Source organism: Bombus bifarius, unplaced genomic scaffold (assembly GCF_011952205.1).
Source record: "Bombus bifarius isolate JDL3187 unplaced genomic scaffold, Bbif_JDL3187 scf7180000008008, whole genome shotgun sequence".
NCBI lineage: Eukaryota > Metazoa > Arthropoda > Insecta > Hymenoptera > Apidae > Bombus > Bombus bifarius.
The window spans coordinates 6356834-6375203 of NW_022884386.1; the positions used below are offsets into that span (position 1 = coordinate 6356834).

General features: G+C 38.1%; 1 protein-coding gene across 2 annotated transcripts in view; it reads right to left on the reverse strand.

Moving 5' to 3' along the window:
* LOC117206513 (CD151 antigen-like) overlaps positions 1-18370 on the reverse strand; it is a 91153-nt gene that overhangs the window by 17856 nt on the left and 54927 nt on the right. For both annotated transcript variants that reach the window (XM_033445940.1, XM_033445941.1), the window contains one exon: positions 552-743. In XM_033445940.1, the coding sequence (XP_033301831.1) occupies positions 552-743 (192 nt within the window). The remainder of the gene's footprint in view (positions 1-551; positions 744-18370) is intronic.

Below are 18370 nucleotides of genomic sequence, written 5' to 3' on the forward strand. Positions count from 1 at the left end.
CAATTCTGCTAGACAGGAATTGATGTTGCCTGGTTGAGGTTGAACTTCGTTATCCGACCTTTCATTTTTCACGACAGTTTTTGGTACCGACTTTGTGGAGTGAGTTTTTGATATTACTTACAGTGGACATAGAAAGCACTCGTACAAAGATTAATTACTAAAACCTTGTAAAATCGTGTACACTGAATGAAGAAATGAATATAAACGTACGAATATAACATACGTGCAATGGAATGTCCGTACATTTGTCACGTTGCGATCAAACCTACGAGTTTAAAATATTTATTGCAAAAACAAGAAATAATTATACAATTAGTATTTAATAAGATTTCTTTTTGATTCTATATCTTCGCAGTGCTTCGTGGAAAAATAAAGATATCCGTCCAGTACATACTACAAGCGTACCAATAAATGATCACTTACAACGTATTCAACCATATGATATATGCTGAAAGAGATAACGATTGATTCAAGCCAGCAGAGGTCGATCGAGTCGAAAGAGCATTCATCAGTGTTTCGCGGAAAAATAGAAATATCCTTTGATTACTTACTATAAGAAGAACGCATCTATTTTCAGAGGTTACACCGCCGCATCCGAGCCAGCTACCGACTACAGCCAGGACACCTGCGACGATCAAAGCGTAAGCTAGCGCCGGGTACGTCGAGGTCGTCATCAGGGACACGTAGTTGTGCTTCGAAATCACCGTCCAGATACCGATTCCGCCCACTACCAATCCAGATAACTGAAACAAAAATAAACCAGTAGACGCTCAAGTTCTGCACGTTCTGTTAATCTTTAATTAATCACCGCAATACTGGGTGCATGAGGGATAAAACGCGGTTGAATACGCGTTTTATCCTTTCTCTCGCGCGTTTACGCGCTCAGAGCCAACAGAATTTGCCTATTCGTTTTTCTGTCAAATAAACCTGCACGGAGTAAGTGATTCGCAGTTGGCTTTTCGGCTAATCGTATTTCACCCTATGCTAAACTCGTTAAGCCATCTCCGTGTACATACTAAACCTGTATACGCCATTGTGAAAGTTACCATTTGCCCACGAGATACAATCAACGTGTCTAAGTTCAATTAATTCGTTCGATTAAAAGTGTAGTAAATGGAAACAGTATAATGAGGCCATAAAATCGGTTAGTGGTCGAAGTTTGGGATTTTCGGCAAGAATTCAATTCACATGTATTACGAATCATAAGGATTTAGAACAGGGTTCAGGGGCATGCAATATCTAGTCAGAAATAGTTCTTCCTTTTGTAATATGTACATTCCCGCTTCTAAGGATTGTAATAACGTATTATACTTATACCAAAAATGCACAGAGTGCGTGATATATAACAACATATGAAACACCCAAATTATAATCTTCGTCGTTAATTTTAACAGTCAAAACGAATATCTATTCCAATTCTGTTTCTTTAATTGAACCCATGAAAATATACATATGCACTCTGAATATTGTATATATTTTTTAATATTATGTGTATTCTGTGCAATTTATTTACGATGTAGCTATATGATGGATAGGACGACGATATCGCAATGGCGTATATAACCATGACGTCTTTGATACGTCAGTACGTTTTATTCCGCCGATATCGAAGTTCGAATTCCATCGAATTCGGTCATAGTGCAGATACGGTCACCGCCCACGAACAGTCGGTACACAACGTCGAACGTCGTCGATAACCGTCCGTGCCCTTCCGTATCTTTTCTCCACGACGATTTATCTATTTTTTCGTTTCTCCTTTTCTGTATTTCGTTTCCATTTTTCTCCTCTTATTTTTTCGCTGCCTTGATTCCAGGGAATTTTTGTTCGTCCGGCCAGTGACAACGCGGTAGCGACGCCAATCGTCTCTCCCGCGGGAGCAGCGGTGGAAAGCACTAGGAGATATACGGACAACGTCCACGTAAATATCGGTGGACGCGCGATATTTACGGTATCCAGGAATGTGCAGTGTACGCGGTCAGTGTGGTCTGTGTTCGTGCAATGACCAAGCTTCTAGACACGTGTGTTCGACGAACCAAACGTTCCTGGCCATTATCCGTGCTACGAAAGATGCACACGTGAGATCGTACTTTATCGTTACCGGCGATAATCGTGCTAGAATTTTTTCGTTTGTAACTATTCCCTTGAAATAATGTAAATTCGTGGAGAATTAGCAGATTTTCGTAATATCTTTTCGTAGAATAGTTTTTTTATACTTGCTGCAAATGTCTTATTGTATTATTAAATCGTTGTATAAACATTGTACAAATATGCCGTGGAAGAATATTATTCTTATACAGGCTTAATAGAGTCTTGTTGTAGCATTGTATCTCTTTTTACTCCACTATACGTGAATGTACTGTTTTCTTTTAGAAGTACAATGTTTTTATTCTTCCCTTTGTTCGAATCTATGCTAGGAACTAAAACAACTAAGTTTTGGAACGTGTTGGAATAACAGTCTAAGTGTAGTTCGTTGTTCTTCGAACTATACAGAAACATTTGTGTTGAATATACATGGATAACATTTCATTAATTTATTTTATCCGAAATTGAAATAAAATCTTGTACGAGGCTGATACCTCAGCTGAAATTAATGTGTCATATTTGTGTGACACATAGTAACGAATGCGTTAATTATATAGTTAATTATCTGCCAATCGTATCCAGGTTAATTATACTGGTATAATGTTGCATCGGTATCTAAATTTGTTTCTCATTAGCACATTGCTTTTCCATTTTTTTATTTATTTTAACGATTAAGAAATTAAAGATTATTCGTAGCTACCAATGTTATCCTATAATGTTAAAATTTCCCTAGTGTATGGTACAGTGTGCGACGGTATACATAGATTCAGGGAAACGGAATCTCCAGGGAGCTCGATGAATCAAAGCAGTAGTCCAAATTTAGGGTCATAATCTCATCCTACTCGTGTAAGTCTCTCTAGAAAGTATCAAGTCCAACATATGAAATATCTGTTTTCTTTGGACGAAATAGGTATGCTTTTGCTTTTCACCGGGATAAATATTGACATACTTTTGTTATCGAGATATAACATTTCCAATACTACTTCTGAAAAAATATTATTGTTCTAGATTTTATAAAATCTTCGTGGATTCACCTCGTTCTTTATCTTCAGAGCTGCTGGTATCTCTAGAAGAAAATTACAAAATCCAACGACGAATAATATGTTCCTTAGCAATGTTTTATACACTATAATAAAACAATTTATGTGTTCAAGAACTATGTTAGTATCTATGCAGAATGACTTTTAAAATAGATATGTAACTAAAATTTTATAGGTATATATTCATTCGAAGTAGAATATTCAGGAAGAATATGTAATTCTCGTTGCAGATAGAATATCGAAGACTTTGCAGCGCTATAATATATAAACGATACAGGGAATGGAAAAACATAAATCAACCTTTACTTCTACATAAACCATACTGCAGGCAATCTACGCAAAGGATATGAAGCGTTCAAACGGGCATTTCATACGTTACAGCCTAATATAACCGGGATTTGTTTTTGACCGGAAAGAAATAGTTGCCTGTCATATATCCTAACGTTCTACGCGAGCACATATTGCAAAAATTATAAAACTTTTCTATCTCATCGCATGGAGCCGTAAATTTTCGAAATGGCCACGATCGAAAAAGGGTTTGCATCAACGGTTAATCGATATTCTTTTATCTACGACGTTCATCGGGCCGGTTCTTTTCGGGGCTGACAGAACGAAACCGCACCTACGCATTACACCATATATCTTCGTAGAAAAATCCGGCCAGGAATGCTTCGAATCCAAGTTAATATTGGTACATACTGTATACCATGTATCTGAATACTTAGAGGAACTCTGTCCACATGAACATATTATGTGTATTTTACGAAACGTTTTGAAATTTCATTAGCACCGTAATGCGACCCGAGTAACATGATTATATTGGTAAAGTTTGAAACCAATTTGAAAGTATATATGTGTATAAAGTGTACAGTGTAGGTATACGTACTATAAGTTACACGATATTTAGTGTAAGTGTACGTATATTTGACAGAGATCAGACAATTATTTAAACTACATATATACAGCGTGTACCAATTCTTTTTATCAAATATGTGCTTGCAATACATATTTTGTAATTGTTATACACATTTTCAGATTGGTTTAAAGTTTTACCAATATAATCGCTACAGCCGTGTCTCGTTACGATGTTGATAAAATTTTATAATGTTTTATATAACACGCACAAGATATATAATATGTATATGAACATTTTCTACGGTAAGTAGTCTCCAAATACTTTCTTGAGTCAGTATATTTCTCCGCGATGCGCTTGAATCCCGGTGGCTCTAGCATCGAACAACTCTGAAATATCTCACTGCGTGGAAGCTGCTCGAGGGGGCAGCGATTTATTATTTTATCATAGTCCCGATGCCGAAGGCGGCCACGTATCTCGGCCACGGAGTCGTAAATCCCGTATTATATCGTAGATGCCATAGGTGGATTATACTTTGTATCTTTGTACGATACGGTGCATAAGTATAGAGTAATCTAATTACGGATGAACTTGAACGACACAGGTATATTCTCTGTTCCAGTTTGAACAAGAGCAATCGATCTTGCAATTAGTCGCGACAGGAGGTTAAAAAGTTAACAGAAAAAAAATGTTTCTCAAATCAAAAGCTTGAAAATATGAGAAAAATATCATCGTAAGATCATTTTCTGATGGATCTTTAGTATCAGAGAAGAGAGTTCGCGCGACAAGAAAGAGGAACAAAAGTAGATGATTCTCAGGCTGCGACCTCTCGAGAGGAGCGTAAACGTAATTTACGATTAGTATTCGCGATGGAATATTTATGACGTGTTCGGTTGAATATTATTTACATACATATAAGTTTCGAATAGCGGAGATATTTACAATCGGTGAAGTCAAGTGCGTAAGAGCGGAGACTTTCTCCGCGAGTAGACGAGATTATGCGCCATCGTATTTTTCCAACATGTCGATGGTTACGCGCGATGAATAGCTCGAGTCGAGGCGATCGGCATTCTGTCGCGTGGTTCCCGTCGAACGTGAATCCTGGGTGGTCTGCCAGAACGGCAGGACCACGTACAACGCGATCAAAAAGTTGTTACTGCTTCCTATAAAGCGATTTGGAAAAGAGAAAATAATGCGTACAGAAACATGTACGAGTAAAGAATCTATAGCGGCTGCAAAAAGTATTGACACATCAGCGTATTTATTTTATTATAGCACTCACCTATTAACTAAATTAAATGCAAGCATATTAAAACTTGATGGCATAGAAACGAAACGTAGAGTCTGATAAAACACTGATAAAAAATACCGATAAAATGGTTCAAAGTGTATAACACACCTCACATATGAAAGGTATCTACAAATGCTCGAATACATTTCATGCTCCACTGCTGTATTAAAAGAACTCTTCATTTAATTGTAACTTTTTGCGCTCTGGCTCCAATACGACGTAAAATGCGAATAATAAATTCAAACAATGCTATTTGAATAACGCGGAACATACTTCTTGCGTTATCCTACTGTACAAAGCCAGCAGTCTGCCTTGGCCCGCTTAGAACAATGGATCGAACGTCGTCGAGTTATGGGACTCGGTTCCAACCATAAGCGGGCCATTTTCGGTTCGATCAAGCCGAGCCGAAAATAAAAGGACCAGCCGCGTCGTTTTTATCTAGCTTGCTCAATTAGAGGAGCGCTGGATTTCGTCTGTTCCTCGAGGCCGACCGCTAACTATGCACGCGCGACATTCGTCCCAGTCAACCTAAAAGCCTCGTTTGGACAGGTTTTCTGGAATTCTTCGAGGGACACCGATGTCTCCCACAAACGCCCCCGCAACTCCCTTTTGCTCGTCTCCCGGAGGGCTTTAAGACCTTTGTGCGTTCGTTTTCCTGAGACGCGATGGTGACTTATCTTCTTCGAGGGATTATGAATTCGGAGAGCAAATAAAGAGACGAGTGTCTAACGGCGCTCCACGGTCATTCTTTTACCACGTTGCGCTCCCCATCTGACGGTCGATGGGGCAGAAAATTCATTTCCTTCTCGCTATTATTTGACGGGTAAATTGAATTGTATTGGCAAGAATTATTATTGCGATGTTGGAGGGTAACAGAGATAGGTTTGGAAGAAGGTATTACGAAGAGCAGTGTTTCTGAATCTACATCGAAGGATAATTAAGTCTCTCGGAAGATTAATTCTTCTTATATTCTCAATATTATTGTTCACAATCTTCTTACACGATTGAGCCAATACTATTGGTGAAATTTTATAAGCCACCAGTTACAAGTTGTAAGAATGAATTCTCCTGCATAATAACAACGTGTTTGGTAATAATGCGAATGAAAGTTCAGAAGCAATTTTCATAAATTACACGTCATCTGATTTCCTATCTACATACTTCTGTATTTTCTCAGTATATCTTCGCTTGTCGTACTTAATAATATTTAATAATTACATTGTACGTGATACAATTTAAGATGTAAAAATTGTTATATTATTCTTGGCAGTTTTTTTAAATCTTCTTCGCCCTATAACATACGATAAATAAGAATTTGTAGCAATTAGAAAGTGTATTCCTTTTGACGAAGTTACGTTGTAATAGTAACGTCATAGCTTCGCTCATCCCCAAGATCGAGCGACGTTTGTTCGAGTCTAACAATCTTTTCGTCCGACGGTTATAAAATATTACACTGCTAATTCCATAAATCGTGGTACACCCTCTCTTGAATTTTTGCCAAGATTTATGAGGACGGTAACTAGGTACGAGTTGTATAACTTGCACGATACGATTACGACCGCCGAGCAAGCTATCCTACACCGGCAACGACGTTGTTTTCCTTTTTTATTATTTTGCCAACATTTTCTTTACGTTGCGTCGTTACGAAGACCTCAGGCGTCGCTCCTTAGTTTCCGCGCTCAGTTTCGAGTCTTTATACTTGCCTTTAACTTTTTCCGTTTCAATTTTGCTTTTGTTATGATACTTACAGTGCAGTTTAAATAGTAAACGATGTAAATGGTAGAAATTAAAAAGTAATTATTCTACCTGGAAAGAATGCGAATTCTATGAAAAATATGGCCACGAAAGTTACAAGCGGTTAGATGTTTATGCAAATGGATATTTTTACAAGAATCACATACGATGAATTGAATTTTGAATATAAAAGAGAGAATGTTCTATTTTCGAAATATAATTAAATTTGAATTAAATGTTTATAATATAACTGTATAGATAAATAAATTTAACTAATCCAACGTATTTTCCACCATTTATTCTCACTTTAAACTTTTAAAGTAAAGTAAGCGTTAAAAGTCCACGGGTTGAAACTACGGAGGTTAAAATTGTGTTAATAAAAGGAAACGTCCGCAGCTGAAATCCGCAGTTGAAATAACAAATAATATAAGTGCCCAGGTTAATAAAGCAGCGCTTTTGTTCATATTGGAAATCTACGTTGCTCGCTACTTCAATTTCTCGATTATATCTGCAAAATTTTCGAAACGAGACATTTAATAATAACAATTGGTCTACGTTAATGATTTTCAGGATCCATATTAATTTCATCTGTACAATCCCGACGTTAAATAAACAGACATCCGCCTGTTATACTTTTGCGTTGTATTTGTAACAAAGCTTTCTCTCCGCCCGGGCCAGTGGATTTTAACTGACACGGAATATCCGCTGTTACGCAATGCACTGGCTTTTCACGTCGGATCACGTAGCGGCGCAAAGTATGTCGGGGATGCGTCTAATTTTAAGTCCTGCCCGTTGTATCCGCGAGTTACGTGCAAATAAGAATTCGCCTGTTTGCATGTCAACCTATATATACATGCTTGCATCAAATGTCGGCCAAATTGAAGCCAGAAACGATGAAATTTTCGTGCTTTGATCTTTGATCACGCAATGATCTTCGTTCCCGTTATTACATGATTATGAATAGATCGCAAATATTTATACATTTTTATATTTTTGTGAACGTAACTAAACAAATGGGATTTAAATAGAAATTTGTGTCATGTACTAAATATTGTAACAGATACCTTACTTCGAGTGTCTCAAAATATTCAGGCTATGAACCTCTTATTTATTATTACGAATCGCGAATGATTCAATTTCTACTATTATCAAAGTTGTTACTTCATATTGGTAATTTGTAACTCGAAAAATTTTGCTGATGGTAGTTCAACTGTACAACACGGTCCCGAACGCAGTCAATAAAAATTGAATCAACGAATAAGAATTTTAGTTAATGTGGTACTTCATCAATCCGTTAGCTACGTAACAACGTTAATTGTTCGGAAATTTCCTGGTTCGCATTAGAGTAAATAGAAAAAAAAGGTAGGGCCAAAGGAAAAACAGACAAGCGGCCTGATGGTTCGATGATTTCTCGCGTTTAGTCTCGGTGCATTCTTCGGTACAGCTGCAGCTGCCACGAGATATCATCGCTATAGCAGCCTGTTGTTCCACTCCCTTGGCATGATACTTGCGTATACGTATACTATACTATATATGTAGAACGCAGGGTACACGCACGATTTATGACGGTCGTTTTAAGGCCACCGGCACCGCTTCGTAATGCCATTAATGATAAACAATTTCGACGCTGCGTGCCCACCGCCAGAGACTCAACCGCGAAACACGAGAAACTTAGACGATGTCGGTTAATTTAATGGAATCATTTGCAGCGAGAGCTTTACGATAATCGGTCGAACCCCCGGGCACGACTCCCAGACTTCGTGCTATGAAACGCCAGTTCCCTCTTCCAGACTTCCTGTTCTTCGTCTCTGTTATATAAGACACGGTAGAGCAATCAAACAGGAAATTAACTAAAGCAAAATGTTAATGGAGAATAGAATTTGCTTGTTCGAAGGTTCATTTTCGAGAAGATCGAGTTTGAAAATGAGTGAGGTACATGCGAACTTGGATAATTTCTGATTGAATACGAGAGGAAAAATTCTACATACAAAAGTGAAGATTAAAAATATTCCATTTGAAGCTTCATTTCCGAGAAGATCAAATCTGTAAACTGGTCAGTCGTGCTACTGTGAATTTGGCTCATTTCCAATTCGATACGCTTGTAGGATAAGGGACCCTGTCTGTACGTGAAAATGAATCGAAAACGTAGAATAATCTTTTCTTCGTTTGGAGCTTCGTTTTTGAGAAAATCGGGTTTGAGAAGCGTTCAAGTACGTACGTGAACTTGGCTAATTCTCAATTCAATACGAACGGACAATTTGTTAAGAACCTTTTTTTCGTACATGCGAAAATAAATTGAAAATCCAGAATAACCATTTTTTTTCATTTGGAGCCTCTTTTCCAATTATATCTATATAATAGTTTGAAGAGTGGTAAAAAATACGTGACTAATACGCAATGAAATACGAGTGGACAATTGATAAGAGATTCTGTACGCGAGTTTCATTCAAATTGACAGCGATATACATATGTTTAACGCTAAATTGAAAAAAAGAGAGAAATTGGTAATACAAAATTGATTGGCAACACAGTGAGTTTTTAAATTTGATTCTCTGTGAAACACGAAAAATGTTATTTTTATTTTTCCCTTGTACCATTCGTTATGCACTTTTTAATGACGGTTGAATCTCGTTAGAATACAAGCTGTTCGAAATATTAATAAATCGCGAAATTCGAATGTCTCTAAACGCGCAGAAATGCCAGAAATCTTAAAAGACAATGGGAGCTATTAATAGCCTCTGTCCAATAAATTCAAATAATCGGTCGCTGTAGCAGCGATACACCGAATTCCGGCCCAATTTCTCGCTAGATCGATAAGAGAGTCGGAGAATGCAGCGTTGGAAATGCTCGCAGAAATTGGCGGGCGCGCGTGACATTCCGTCCAAGTTTATCGACTCGGGGATCCATCGATCTCCAGCCGCTGGTCGCAATCGATCGAGAAGCATTGCATGTATTCGCGTGTTGCACGGTAGATCTCAGTTTGGTAGAACGTCGTTCTAAGAGCAGTTTTACATTAATCGGTCTAAGCATGTTGGATGAGAGATTCGTCTTGTGCTCGAGCGTTTGAAATCGAAGGTGAGCATCCTATTAGCATAAGAACCGAGAAGATCTCTTCGCGAGAATAGCTGCTGTCTTATTTACAATGTGTCAGAGATGATCATTCGCACATCCGCGATTTTATTCTATGCGCACTGGTAAAACGAAGATGTACGATAAGACAGGTTTATTTGGGTCATTTAAGCTTCAAGATCTTCAGATTCAATCTTCAACTTCGTACAGAATAATTCAACTTTGTTATGTATCATGAAACGTTGTTAGTCTTTGATGTAATAACGAAAACGTGAGAAAATATCATGTACCTCGGGTGCAGCGGGGGAAAATATAAAAAATGAGAGGATGCTCGAAGGTCTTGGAAGTTTTTAATGTTTTGCAAGTCTCGGTAGATGTTCAATATCTGACAAACATATTTTCAATATGTACTTTTGTCAAAGCGAGTGCATCGGCATAAGATATTTAATCAAAATCTAAAATGTCCGAGTCTATAATCATATTCGAATGTTCATAGTTTTGAGGAACTTCAAATTACTTTGAAGTTGAAATTCAAACATCCATCGCTGGTCACGAGCAGATCGTGTCGTTTCAGCATCAAACACGAGTGGATGAACGTGAAAACGCAAAACTCGCGGCTACTTTGCGTAATGCACGATCACCGAGCGATGAAGCTATTGAATAACCTTTCAGAGCGCGACAAAGGTTCGCTGTCGAGGCTCGTCCTCGCTTTTCACTACCGAGAACGAGATTCCATCACGGGACTGCGTCCCTGTTCGTTGCACAAAGATTCTAGTTCCGTGACTTCGAGCGTGAAACCGGCCGGAGCCCGGTCCCGGAATATTCCCAGATTCAATCTGCAGGAGGCACGTAAACCCTGTATAGCCAGAGAGCTATTCTATTCCCTAGCGAAATTAGAATAATTACGTGTTACATCGTGTCTCGACGACTCTCGTCTCTCTCCTGACTTGCTCGAGTGTGCATAGAGAAACTACGTTTCGTTTGAGAGGACTTCCCACATTACTTTTATATTTAAACATCTCTTTCCTTCGTTTCTTCGAGGTTTGGAAGATTTCATGGAACATCTTACTTCTGTGAGAGAGTGGAGAAAAAAAACCTTCGTAGACGGCTCGAGGAAATTACGTTTGACACGCGATGCGTGAATGAGAATCCACCTGACTGCTGCAAATTAGCGACAGTTTATCAAAGCTGAACTCAGGTTACCACACGTGGCGTTAGTGAGTTTCGCACATTCTATTTCGCTAGCAAACATGTAGCGATAATCTTACTCTCGTACGTAACTCAAACTGTCTGTAATTTTCTCTTTCTACTGTGTATCAAATACAGTTTTAATTACGCGAAGCTACAGTGTAATTCCAAGTGATAGAAGTGTAAGATAAATTCAAGAAATCGTTCGTAGGTCGACTTAAATCGTGTTCTTATAGAAGACAGCAATAAGATATCTTCATCAAGCCCCTGAATAATCAATCTTTGATAATCCTTTCTAACGATCGATTCTTAATAATTAGACACGCAGAAACGGTTTTATATTGACAAATCTTTTTCGAGAAAAAGATTTTACTCCTTAGGGATAAATCTGACAATTTTTACAAAAGAGAAAGCACAGCGCAGCCTAATAAATGTGAAGCTTTAATAGCACAATACGTAAAATTTAGTGTATAAATTTTCATTTCGAAGAAGTGCATTAACATCGCGCGAGATTATTCAGAGAATAGAAACCCAAAGTAATTTTACCATATTTTCGCGAGATACAAATTAACTAGATTTCCGACAAAATATATATACGAGTTTTCGGTTGCACACAAGAGTTAAGCAGCGTATCGAGTCGACTAACGAACCTAAGTTAACCAGCTCGAGACGTGACAAATTTCAATTATCCATCCTCTTCGAGATAAGTCAGAGACGTTTCCGATACTCGTGAAAAATTCTTCACTCCCTGTTTGACGTGTCGAGGATAATTAAACGGTAAACAGCGAAGCAGAATAATTCGAGCTACGTTCAGGATGGCGGGTGAAAAAGATTTTAGCGATGTACAGAGGATGGTATTGAGAAGTGAGCGATGCGAGCGCGTGGACATTGCTTCACGCTTGATATTTCACGATCGACAAACGTGTCAAGTGCGATCTGTCGTTGGACGACGCACCGGTATGCACGCGCGCCTACGTGCGTTCCTGCGTTGCCTTGTGCGTATACGCGTCCTGCCAGCACGGAAATGCAAGTACCCTAGGGCATGCACTAGGTGTCCCGTGGTATACGTTCGAGCGAACAGCCATTACCTCCGGACGGTCACCGGACTCGTTCTCGTCCGAGAAATAAGCCGGATGACGGTCGTTTCGTTCGTTTAGAGTGACTCGTTTCAATCCTCCGGTTGGCCATGCAATTGCAGTCGACTCTTCTATTTGTATTTTTTTTTCTTCTTCTTTTTACTTATGCTAATTGAGTCGAGGAAGACCTATCGCTACGAATGACTACAATTTCGTTTTACTTATGCAAATCGAACCGACTTAGTCAGAAGACTTAGTTAAATAGTTACGTTTGTAATTTTTATAGACGTAGATATGATATAAAGTTTACGATATAAATTAAAATGTAATTACTTTGGTAATTACATAGAGTGGAAAAGTTTGAAAGAAATAGCGTTATACGCGTAATATTTAGAAGCAAGTTAAACATCGAATATAAAAATAGTGACAAGAATCTTTCCGATAAGAAATTCATGGAATACTTCAACCTAAAGTAACGATTTTAACGAGTTTACGGTATAATCCGATGGGAAAATTTCTTTTCGTAATTAAATCAAACTTTCAAACAATCTTTATTTATTCACTATACCGTATAAAATATATATATATATAAATATACATTAATGAATTGGTATATAGATGATAAAACAAATGCCTCTTAATTATACCAGAGGACTGGTTATAAACTTTCCCTTAATTACTTCCGTGCTTAATTATCGAATTGGTAGAGAGAAACGCATCAAGATTTCCCGAGTTCAAAGGTTAATCCAATTTCATCAATTAAATAATTGAAATTTTCAGTTGATGAATGCGCAAGCACGTATCCTATGAATAATACCCATATAAATGTACACCTACATCAATAATATTAATAATTGTTAGCATGTGCGTACTTTTCACGTTCATTTAGTGTCGGGCAGTAGAGAAGTAGCGTATAAAATCTTTACGTTAAGCAGACATTAGGTCAGTCTTACTTAAAGTTTGGAATTAGTAGAAGTAATGGTAGGTGCTACGTAGACAAGATTCCACTTCTTTTTATTTCTTCTCGTCCGTTCTTCCCTTCCTTCCTCTTCTTCCCTTCCCTTCTTTTCTTCTTTTTTTCTTTTTCTCCACTTGTGGTTCCTCGAACAACTTTGCCGAATGTTGTTTCGCTGTTTTGGCTCTATTAAACGCACAGTATTTAACACGGAACTCGCAACGATGCGGCTCAAACGAGCCGCGTGGAATGCGGGAATTACAAATATAATGAGGGGCTGTACCTAATGCGATTGGACCACGCGGCGAGATAATCGTATTTTATTGCGCGAACCATTCTGCGCTCCAACGTTCTATGAAGGAAGTGCCCTGATATTCGTTATTAGCGATCGTTAAAATTAATTCGACTTAAGGGACTGCTAAGAGGATCGGAACAGCGGTAATTTTCTTCCGCGAACCATCCCTGTCACGTTCTCCGCATACCTTCCGTGACGAATAAATTTTTCAATGGATATAATGGAAAAACATTTTCAATTACCAAAGGAATTATTACATACGAATATTACGAATTGTTAATTCATTACGTTTCTGCGATTTCTATAGGCAGTTTCAAATTCCCTTAAACTGTTATCCCGTACAAAACCAAAATTTTGACGAATTCGACTTTCTTTGATCCGGATTAGTTGCTACCGTTCGGACAGTCAGAGCACGAAAATAGTAATTTTAAATACACAATTTACGCCAAAGATCGTCTCACTAATTATTGGAATTCTGGCTAACTGGATAAAAAATACAAAAGGGAATAGGAAATAGTTTCGTTGATTTACGATCGTTGATACCCTAACAAAAATGTTTCAACCGTTTTAAAACAAACACGCGTGACGCTTCGTCCGCGTGAATTAATCCGGATCGAAATAAAAACGGTGCTACGTCAAACAAGCTAATCCTCTTTTTTTTCCCTTCAAAAAATTACACTGGTAGCAGTAACGGTTGCGGTGAAAAGTTTGCCATGAAACGCCACGCGAGTGCCCTTGATGAATAAACTTTTCACTAGACTTTTCCGAGGTGTACGCATGCTTGGGCACGCACAACGTCGGAACAATAGGAAACAAAATACCCTTTCATTTCGCATCCCTTTTCACTTTGTTTCGTGAAATACGATCCATATATTATTAGGTGCATTATTATGTAGAACAGAAGGAAGACATTCAAGTGTGATGTCAAGTCTACAATGAAAATCTCCAGCGTTCTCGAATAGCCAAGTTTGAATGCGTCGGTCCATTATTATTAATCGGTAATTAGTAGTTCAGCCAACGATCTCTACTAGCTATATAATTAAGGCTTCCTACGTAGATGGCCGGTAACCTCCCTCTCTCCCCCTCTCCTTCTCTCTCTCTCTCTCTCTCTCTCTCTCACTGTGAAGTTTCAGAACGGTATTCGAGTTGTCCAAATTGCAGCAATCTTGCACCATGTGGTATGCTACATATAGATACACTTGCTCAGAAACACCGAGGCAATCGATTAGAAGTTGTATAGTAACGATGCAACGATGACAAACTTGCCATCAACTTGGTCGATCGTAGGGCAAAGATACAAGTCTGACGATCAACGTTAAGACCCGAATACTCTTTGATCGGCGCGAGATTCATCGTGCGCTTGATGGCTAATTAAACGTTGAATAACTAAAGCATCGATCAAACGATCGATCAACTGATCCGATAAGGGGAATTTCATTTCTGCGTTTAATTTCCTTCTTATATATATTAATGGTGTTAGATGTTATAGTTTCATGACTATTGAACGTAAACTTGTATTAAATGTGCTCGTAATACTTTACTAATAGCTTTAATATCGACGATGGTCGAAAGTAATCAACCAAATTTTCGCTATCGATAATGGTTATTAGACAGCAAAAATATTTTCAGCCACTATGGCTGTGTTATCTGTAAACTACGAATATTTATGTAAATTCATGTTTTTGTGAAAATAATTTAAAGAACAGAACCTAGGAAAAATGGAACTTAATGGAAAATGGATACTGTAACTTTGTATATTTTGTATATTTTTGCATATCATATGCGTTTGTACGCCTTTAAATTTCTCGCAAATGCGTGAAAATCCGCACTCGACTTAACAGCAACTAAACGAATTTCTATCATCGAATGGTTGTATTATAATATTCATGAAAAACAAAATTCATCGTCGACAATGATAATGATTATTAGTAGCCAAAATCAATTTCCATCATCAGTACTGTTTACCAGCAACCACAAAATACTTTTATCGCCGATAATGGTTATTCGTAATAAAAATCAACTCCTGTCATCGACAATGATTATCGTTAACCAACGCAATTTTAATTATCTATGATGGTTACTCTTAACACTAAAAGAATCGATATTCTTCGATCAACTAATTTCTAGAGAAATCTTTTCAGAATTTAGTGACCACTATCCTTCATTTATGCAAAACTTAATCATTTCTTAAGCACTTTTTAATTAAATCTAGTAGGAACAAATTTTCCCTGGCTTTACCCTAACCGGAGAGAAGTCAGGGAGAAGACAACCGGATCGCCTGTCCCACTCTTTAATTATCCCTTGTTAATAAATCGTGTAATAACTAACTTCGCTCTATCTATTAATCGCTCGATTATCTACAGCTTTAACTCTCCTTTTTGCCAACCTAGCCAGCTATTCTACGCTCGTTGATCTAACAAGCGGCAAAGGTATCAGGCTAGTACCACTCTTCCCTCGAGCGTAGTTCGATTCAACTTTGACCGCGAATAGTTTACAATTGGTTCGGTTGAACTTTCCTTTAACCGGGAATCCGTTAGCGATCCGGCAACTGATCGAGAAATCAACGTTTACGCTTCATTCTCTATTCGCTTAACGTCCTACGCGAACACACCTAACAATGAGAAACTATGCATCGAAGGAGGAGGCAGGCAAATTTCTGCCAGCGAAGAAGATTGTCGCCAAGGAATTCAAACGGTTACGTGCCCGAGCGACGGGGAACAGCCTGACGGCGACGACTAACACCGCAGTCATTGGAATAATCCAGTGACTTCGGTCTGGCAGGGTGACTGCACTTGCAAACGCAATCAATGCGAGTAAACGTACGCGTTAAGCGGCCGGCATTGTTGCGCGGCCATTGTTCCCGCGAGGTTATTGTTGCATTATCCCTGCATTATCGAGCCTTATTACCAAGCGAGTTTAAAGTCAGCCATTCAGCTCGATCGAATCTTGCGGCTGCTCTGACCAGCGCGACGATCATCGCGGCGATTTTCCAATTTCGACGAGTATACCAATAGACGTGATCGCTCGGGAATAATCAGACGTAGGATAGACTGGGGTTGGAGGTAGGAGTGGAAGTTAAATATTTCGAAATGTATTTGTTGTCTGTACGTATGGAGTTTCTTAGATGGAGCTTGGACGAACGTTTCTTATGATAGATTATTAGATTAGGAAACTAATCTGATCAACTTTTTGCTTTACAGCTGTATTAGGTTATATGATCGATGTTGGTCTTCTTTAAAAGCTAGTAATTAATTTCCGTGAATTTATTAGAATCGACAGAAGAGAAGAGTAGAAGATAAAGAATTGTAAAGTCTGGTGTAAATGGTTGAAAAAAAATGTTTGTAACGTTATTATCATTTTACGCTTTTTAATTTATTAAAATGATCACTGTGAGAGCTGATGTAATGAAAAATTGGAATTAAATTACACACGTCCACGTTTCAGCGATCTACATAACAGAATAATTTCTCGACATTATAAAGTTGTTGTTTCTCAACGTTTTACAATGTAACACAACGTATTTCTCCGTTACTATGAATTTTTCATTTGTTTCAATTGCTTTTTCTGTTTTTCTGTAATCTAGTTTTTGTTTGATGTAATTTGCATTGTATTTTACTCACTTTAGAGCATGTCATCAGTGAAAATTTGTAATCGAAGTACAGAAACATGACAAGAAAACGTTAACGCATAACGTTACGACCAATCTCGGTTGACGCGGTTCATCCTGTAAGTGCGTCTTTGAATTTTTTTCATTATCACGATCTAGTAGAGCGTAGAGAATTTCATAAGCTTCAGCATGCCCATTCGTCTCTAAAAAGGAGGCTGAATTTTCATTTCATTATCATAATCTAACGGAGAACTTTAGTAGCTCTGGCATTTGAGTAGCTTTCATCGCAAAAAATTTTAATATACAAATTTACTGCATTGAGCAAAATAATTTTATGTATTAGATTAATTTCGAATAAATTCAGAAAAATGTGAAATCCTATCGTATTCAAAGAATTTTACATATTTCATCTCCTTTTTTATTTATTTTTTATTTTCTTTTAGTTTCTAAACACAAATATTCTATCTCTCTTATAGATTAGTCGAATAAATATACGAATTTTTTAAAAATCACAATTATTTTACTATCAACTCCATCCACCGTTCTACCCCACGGAATTTACGATAGAATTTCATTCGTAATCATAGAAATTTCATTGTTCTTTTCTTGGAATGGTGAATGCGACGATCATTTTCGATAAAATAACAAGAATAGAACATCTGTCATACATAAGGGAAACGATGCACGTGCAGGCAAAATTATGAAAAATGAGACTGCGCGAGAAGGCGGCGGCAATAACAGGGTACAAGGCTCCAGCAAGTTCCTCGCTTAATTTTAATCTCACGGACGTCCTCGGTGGGACCTGCTTCTCAACGAGGCGTCGACATTTTATGCATTAAACTGCGATGCTCCGTGGTAAGGGCTACCGATCGATTCAGAGATCTTTCTGCTCTTTTTTCGATTCCTCTCCTTCTTTCGCCTTTCGACGCTTTCATTCCCGGCCCGCGGCTGCACCTTACCACGCGGACTTCATTAGCATTTTATGGGATGTATCACGATGGGTCACGATGTTTCACCGGCTGTTTACAACGCTCGTACATCCATGGGACGAAACGCGAAACCTTGTTTCCGTTAAGGAAATGTCCCTGTGGGTTTGCGCGTGAATTGCCTCGTTAATTTTTGCGGTATACCTCTCTTTCGACGTACTTTTGGACGAAGAAATTTACCAAGTTTGAAAATA